We start from the raw sequence: 7,669 nt of genomic DNA, 5'->3' as shown, positions 1-7,669 counted from the left end.
TTCCTGTAGAAGTAGTAGAGGCCAGATCAGTTGTGTCATTTAAGGTAAAATTGGATAGGTATATGGATAGGAAAGGAGTGGAGGGTTATGGGCTGAGTGCGGGTAGGTGGGACTAGGTGAGATTAAGAGTTCGGCACGGACTAGGAGGGCCGGAATGGCCTGTTTCCGTGCTGTGATTGTTATATGGTTATATGGTTATATGGTTATTTAGAGCTACAGGCCCTTCCAACCCAACGAGCCACACGGATCAGTAACTCACCCATTTGACCCTAGCCCGATCACAGGACAAATTACAATGACCGATTAACCTACCAACTGGTACGTCTTTGGACTGCAGGAGAAAACTGGAGCACCCGGAGGGGATCCACGCACTCACGGGGAGGGCGTACAAACTTACAGAAGATGCCATAACTGAACTCCAAACTCACTAACCGCCAAGCTACCATGGCACCCCATTACTAATGCTCTTATTGAAGAGGAAGAGGAATAGCCCTTAACTCGGCAGTGGAGTTATCCAGGCACCGTCATGACGGTGTTTCCGTAGCAAGCTATTCTTGTTTTCACCAGGCTGAGTTGCTAGCTCAACACTCAACCCGACTTGGATTCGAACTCGGGAACCTTCGCTCCGGAGTCCGGCGCTGATATTATTGCGCCACCAAGCGGGACAATGCTGGGAATGAATCATAAGCACTGGCTGAAATACCCAGCGGAACTACATCATAATGGCCTTCACCATTATTAACATATGCACTCAGTGGCTACCTTATTAAGTACCTCTTGTACCAAATAATGTGGCCACTGAGTGTATGCTTGTGGTCCATCCACTTCAAGGATGGGTGTGTTTTGCACACCACTGTTGTAATGTGTGGTAGGTTATCTGAGTTAGCCAGCTTGAACTATTCTCCTCTGACCGTTCTCATTAACAAGGCGTTTTCACCCACAGGAATGACACTTGCTGGATTTGTTTCGGAACCAGGCAACATTCAAGATTCTTAGGTAACCTACCCAGCTGCGGCCCGGTATGCCGCTGGCGTTTAGGACATCAGTGAAGGCCCACCATCTCCGGCAGTGTTCAGGGCTTCCTTCGTCATATCAGGAGCTTCCACTCAGTTTTCACTGCTGTCCCGGGTGGAGAGTCGGGAATACCATCGCACTCAGATGCAGAAGGAATCTTCCATAATAATTTTGTTTTACCAGTCAGGATTGTTAGCCCTGAGTTGAATCTCCCTGAATCTGGACCACTCTTATTCTGGCCTCTGCCCTTTGACCTGTTTGGCGTGGGTGACCCTACTGAGAACCAAAGCATAAAGCCCTGAGTCCAACCAACACAACTCTCAAGTCAAGTCAAGTCAACTTTTATTGTCATTTCAACCATAACTGCTGGTACAGTGCATAGTAAAAATGAGACAACGTTTTTCAGGACCATGGTGTTACATGACACAGTACAAAACCTAGACTGAACTACGTAATAGAAACAACACAGAGAAAAAAACAACAACACACGACAACTACAGTAGACTACAGAGCTACCCAGGACTGCATAAAGTGCACAAAACAGTGCAGGCATTATAATAAATAATAAACAGGACAGTAGGGCAGTAAGGTGTCAGTCCAGGCTCTGGGTATCGAGGAGTCTGATAGCTTGGGGGAAGAAACTGTTACATAGTCCGGTCGTTGAGGCAGGGAAGCCGCCAAACCCTACGACAATGCTGTGGTCCTCTGGGAAGAAGATTGGTAAGTACACAAGTATAATGGAGAAGCAAATGGTTGTTACTCCGGGTAAAAATAATAAGCATAAAGAAAACAATTAAAACACAATAAATATAAATACATAAGATTAGCTTATACGTAGACTGGGGAGATGAAGTGGATGGAAAAGGTGCGCACAAGATCATCACTGCACGCACAGCAGGTCAAACCTTGAAGTGGATGGGCTACAGCAGCTGCACATACTCTCAGTGGCCACTGCATTAGGTACGGAAGGTACACAGTAAAGTGGCCACTGAGCGCATATCACCGCATGTAACCTTGAGGTTCGTTTTCTTGCAGACATTCCTGTTCTCTTTGCCGGCATTGTATTTGCCTTCACTCTGCAACATAACCAACATCGGTGTGAATCAGGAACTGCTCATTTAAAAAGACAGCGTTCAGACCTCAGCGGGAAAGCGGCGAGGAATGTAGTGGTTTCCTAGCAGTGCGGGTGACATTGAGAGACTGTTCGCGGACACGCTGGTGGCGCGCCCCGGGAGCCGGCCGTCTCCTTCACTCTGTGCGCATCGGTGACCGACCGTTATAAAGACCGACAGCGGCCAGCGGAGCCCGGGGAGTTGCTCAGGGGCGGGCCGGATTTTCTCATCATCCCGGGAACGGGGAGCAACAGCAACAAAACAAAAAAAACCCCCGAGCTGTAAAACTATTTCCGAACTGAAATTATAAATGCAAGCGATTTAGTAGATGCTGAAAATCCAAAGCAAAATGACGGAGAAATTCAGTAGGTCGGGCAGCACATATGGAAATGAGGTTTCGGGTCGAGTCCCTTCCTCGCGATTGGAAAGGAAGGGGGAAGCTGCCTGACCTGCTGTGTTCCTCCAGCATTTTGTGTGCGCGTTGCTCTGAAGTGAAGTTTCAGCGAGCAACAGCGGAAACGAGCCGCCGGACCCCGCCCGGGAGCCCGGTAACGGTGATGCTCACTCACAATCTGTGTCCCTGACTCGCTAACGCTGCTGGAGCAAGGAAGGCCAGTTATTTCGCAGTGTGATTCGCAACCCTCAATCCGCCAGGTTGATCAACTCCTCCACTACAGCACCTAGCGCCACTTTATACGGCCCGTCTGTGTACATAAGTTACTCGTACATTGTATTTTATAGGATTGCTTTTATAATTAAACTTACTGTGTTTTATCCCTGTTTTTATAGTCATCTTTATACTTAATGTTTTTTTTTACGCTGCATCGAATCCAGAGTAACACCGCCAGGTTTAGGAACAGTAACTCCCCCTCAACCTCTTCAACCAGAGGAGGTAACGTTCCCACAACCTATGGACTCACTTTCAAAGACTCTTATCTGATGTTCCCGATATTTATTGATAATTTATTTATTATCATCATGTCTTTTTTTTGTATTTGTACAGTTCTGCCTTGTTGGTGCGGTCTGTCCCTTATTGCACTTACTGAGTATGCCCGCAAGACAATGAGGCTCGTATACGGTGACATCTAAGTTTACTCTGAACTTTAAATCATTTCGTTCTCCTTTACACTCGTGCACTGAAGAATGGCAATAAGCAATCTTGAGTCCCTCTTCCTCGTGTTGCCTAGGAGCGGGCGCTGACTGTACGAGGCGGAGCGGGATGAGGTTCGCCCCAGGCGATATACTGTTCATCGAGGCGGTGTTCACTGGAGCGGTGAGGTGACTGTGGTTGGGGGGTGGGAGATACTCGTTTTTATTCTGCCCCCTCCCCCCTACCCGTCCCAATTGAACCTGCCAACTCCTTTCTCTGAAGAGGACAGCCCACCGCCGAGGCGGCGGCCAGCACAATAGGTTCTGACTCGTCTCTCCACAGGAGAGAGTCAGGAAACAAGCCCACCACCCTCGCCTCCCGCACACCACTCCCACCTCCTCGCCACCCCATTCACACCCACAGTTCGAATCACAAGTCCGCCAGAGTTAAGAAGCAGCGACGCCGCAGACTTGGCTCTTGGTGGGGGGGCGAGTCCTGGAGAGGATTCAGTGCCCACGATGCTCCAGGCAAGTGCCGTGCCGAGGAGCCGGAGCCCGCGGAGCGCCGCTCTGCCGGCCATGAGCAGCGACACCCAGTACGAGGACACTGTCTCCAGCAGGGTGCTGGATGATATCAAGCGGCGGCTGCTCAGCGCCTTCAGGGGAGCCCCCGCTCGGTGTGAGCTCGCCCAGACCAGCAGCCTGAGCAGGAACGCCCGGGTGGACGAGGAGCTCCGCAGAGCGCAGATCGACGGAGCCATTAGCTGGGTCCGGACCGAGCTGGTGAGTGAGCGCCGGGCGAGCAGCAGGTGCTCCAGCAGATCCCGGGCGTGGGTGATGGGAGGGGACCTTTCCAGCTTATGTTATATCCCTCCCCAACAAAACAGATTCTGCGGGAGGAACATCGGTGGGAAGTGGGGGGGGGGAGGGGGGAATCGTCTCCTTTTGGGGTCAGTGCTGTTCCAAGACCGATCAGAATCAGAATCGGCTTTATCATCACCGACATATGTCGTGAAATCTGTTGTTGTGCGGCAGCAGAACTTTAAAAAATTCTTATTTTACAATAACTCATTTGCGTACATTCTCTGATATTAAATAGAACTATTGAATAAGAATTATAAATGATAAATAAACTGGTCAAGAAGAGAGCAAATAGTGCGGCAGTGGTCATGAATTCATGGACCGTTCAGAAATCTTAGAGTGGAGGGGAAGAAGCTGTTCCTAAAACTTTGAGTGTGTATCTTCAGGCTGCGGTACCTCCTCCCGGATAACGGAGGTCACGTCCTGAGCGGTGAGTGTCCTTACGGCGGACGCTGTCCTCCTGAGGTATCGTCTCAAGAATGATGGGGGGGGGGGGAGGAGGGGAGCGATGGGCAGTTGAGGAGACCAGGGGTAACATGAGAGTCCGAATGGGGAAGAAAGAGAGGAGGAGGAGACTACCGGAAGTCAGAGAAAGCAAAGTTCATGCCATCAGACTGGAGGGAACCCAGGCGGAATACGGGGTGTAACTCGCTAACACGAGGAAGTTCTGCAGATGCTGGAAATACAAAGCAACACACACAAAATGCTGGAGGAACACAGCGGTGGACGTTTCGCGCCGAGACGCTCCATGAGTTCTGAGGAAGGGTCTCGGCGGATCTCCATGATGCTGCCTGACCCGCTGAGTTCCTCCAGCATCTTGGAATATGAGGTGTTGCTCCTCCAGCCTGGTCAGGCAGGATCGGTGTCTAGTTGATCCTATTATAGTTATTATTCTATAGATTTGCTGAGTATGCCCACAGGAAAATGAAACTCTTTGACATGTATGTACTTGGATGACAAAATTTACTTCTGACGTTAAAAGATCCGTCACATTCTGTCTCACCTCTCTGCAGCTGGAGATGCGATGCCAGGACCGGCAGCTGGCCAGAACCTTACTGGAGTTAAACAGCGAGATCCAAGTACTGAGGAGAGAACAGGAACTGCGCGCCAGGTCGCCGCCGGCGCGAACCGCGGCCATTCAGAACCGGGCCGGTTCAGCCGTCGGCACTGCTGGAAAGGAATACACTTAATAGAGGACTACCGCCCAACATCAACACCCCATTTTGGAACCACCGAGCCAGACAGATGAGCGCTGCTTTGACTTATGCATAACGTTGTTGCAATGTAACACGTCAAGTCGAATTAAGTATCGTCCACGGATTATTTATGTAGAATTCAAATGCGTTCTGCACGCAACAGGGTAAGGGGGCGTAATAGTTAGATGAATTGCAAACAGGACCCACGCTGCATCTTGTCCTTCCGAGGTCCCACGGGTGTTAGTGCGGGAACAGCGCCCTGACCTTCCCATCGGCTGAGGACTTTCAACAGCCTGTCGGCTTGGACTCCTGTACCGGGGCTGGCCTGGCATTTCCAGCCGGCTGTACTCGCTAGCAGAGGGGCCGACTTCTTCACGACATCGCTTAGGGTTTGAATGTGAGCTACACACAATGCTGGACAGCATCTATGCGGCCTGGCCTGCTGAGTTCCTCCAGCATTGCGTGTTGCTCGGATTCCCAGCATCCGCAGATTTCCTCCTGTTTAGGGTTTGGATGTAGCCGGCGCTCTATTTTACGGTGTCCGTGGGCCCAGGGTGGTTAACAGTTAGGCAGGAGTACGCCTGCTCCTAGGATTGGGCAACAATCTGATTTTATTGTCCTTTGCCTCAAGGCATTGTTTATAAAAGAAAGTCAACTGAAATGGGAGAGAATACCCGACTCTTCAAAAATAAGGCTTCACTGGATTGTAACCTTTTTTGTCGGTGTCCATTGAACCGTACTAGTAATCCCGGCCTGGACTCATGCCCCAGGGGCCAGAGTTCACCCGGAGTAAATTTGGATAAAATTTGGACTTAATGATGTTGACAATATAAAACCTGGTACTACAGGAATGGCAACTTGTTCTGTTTGCCGAGCCTGCTCACTGCGTGATTCCAGACTCACTTCAATGTGGTTGGGATTCAGTTACCCTCCCAAATCCAACAGCAAACCACTCAGATCTAGGACAATTAGGGATAGGTAGCAGTTAGTTAGGAATGTCCAAATCAAAATCAAAGCACATTTATTATAGCGGGAAAATAAAGGAATACAATAGAATTCATGAAAAACGATACATAAACCAAGACTGACAAATAACCAGCATACAAAAGAAATCAAATTATACAAATATAAATAATTCTGAGAACATGAGTTGCAGAGAATTCATAGGTTGTGGAATCAGTCAGAATCAGGTTTAATATCATCGGCATATGTCGTGGAATTTGTTGTCTTTGCGGTAGCAGTACAATGCAATACATAATGATAGAGGAAAAAGTGAATTATGTTAAATATATAGTTAAATAAATAGTGCAAAAAAAATTAAAAAGTAGTGAGTAGTGCTCATGGTTTCACTGTCCATTCAGTAATTGGACGGCAGAGGGGAAGAAGCTGTTCCTGAATTGTTGAGTGTGAGCCTTCAGGCTTCTGTATCTCCTACCTGATGGTAACAGTGTGAAGAGGGCATGCCCTGGGTGATGGGGGTCCTTAATGATGCTGAAGTGAGTGAAGTTATCCACACTGGTTCAAGAGCCTGATGATTGAGGGGTAGTAACTGTTCTGAAATCTGGTGGTGTTAGACCTGAGGCTGCTGTTCCTCCTTCCTGATGGCAGCAGTGAGAAGAGAGCGTGATCTGGGTGGTGGGAGTCCTTGATAATGGATGCTGCCTTTTTGTGGCAGTGCTCCCAGGAGGGACGAAAAACGATTCTCACTACGGAGGTTGGAAGCTGATAAGGGAAAATTCATGTGAAAAAACTTAAGCAATGTACTGTAAATAAATTACATTCTACTGCTGTTTTGGTGCTGGTATCATGATCTTCTGTATCAAACCATTGACAACAGCATCTGTAAGAACATTCCATTCAATGTATATTCCTATGTATGAAATAAATTTATCAAAGTAGTCATTTATTACCATGTACTACCCTGAGATTCATTTTCTTGCAGGCATTCACAGGAAAAAGAAGGAAGTACAATAGAATTTAGAAAACAATGTGATCAGACAAACTCAGTAGGTCACGCAGGATCTATGTCGAGGAACAAACATAAGTGTCTTGATGAAGGGTCTTGGCCTGAAGTGTCAACTGTTTAATCATTTCCATCGATGTTGCCTGACCTGCTGAGATCTTCCAGCATTTTGTGTGTGTTGCTTTGGATTTCCAGCATCTGCAGACTTCCTCAAGTTTACAATATCACTCTTGCCTTTACTGGAATTCAGTTTTTACTGTTTTGCATTAATATTTCTTTGGAATTTACTGATTTTATCCACATAGTTTACAGTGTCATCTCTTTTTGTCTCGTACATCCAACAGACTGCATTTCCAAACTGGCATAAAAGTCTATACTACATCACTGGGAAACAATATTAATTTTTGTTGTGCAACATGCACAAAATGTGGGAG

At 48.0% G+C, this 7,669-nt stretch overlaps 1 protein-coding gene across 1 annotated transcript; it reads left to right on the top strand.

The window, feature by feature from the left end:
- The first annotated feature begins 3,214 nt into the window (after nucleotides 1–3,214).
- Nucleotides 3,215–7,175, top strand: aard (alanine and arginine rich domain containing protein). The gene is made up of 2 exons (XM_073038192.1): nucleotides 3,215–3,998; nucleotides 5,090–7,175. Exons 1-2 carry the CDS (start codon nucleotides 3,735–3,737, stop codon nucleotides 5,264–5,266), a joined length of 441 nt encoding a protein of 146 aa, XP_072894293.1. The 5' UTR covers nucleotides 3,215–3,734; the 3' UTR covers nucleotides 5,267–7,175.
- The last annotated feature ends 494 nt before the right edge of the window (nucleotides 7,176–7,669 follow it).

This window comes from Hemitrygon akajei, chromosome 1 (assembly GCF_048418815.1).
Source record: "Hemitrygon akajei chromosome 1, sHemAka1.3, whole genome shotgun sequence".
NCBI classification, from domain to species: domain Eukaryota; kingdom Metazoa; phylum Chordata; class Chondrichthyes; order Myliobatiformes; family Dasyatidae; genus Hemitrygon; species Hemitrygon akajei.
The sequence above is the reverse complement of the archived record's forward strand: the minus strand, read 5'-3'. Positions and strand labels throughout refer to the sequence as shown.

Bases quoted from the DNA above. Each gene is read 5' to 3' on its own strand.
- aard (XM_073038192.1), top strand. From the start codon at position 3,735: ATGCTCCAGGCAAGTGCCGTGCCGAGGAGCCGGAGCCCGCGGAGCGCC. The intron at 3,999-5,089 runs GTGAGTGAGCGC...ACCTCTCTGCAG, and splicing joins GCTGGGTCCGGACCGAGCTG to CTGGAGATGCGATGCCAGGA.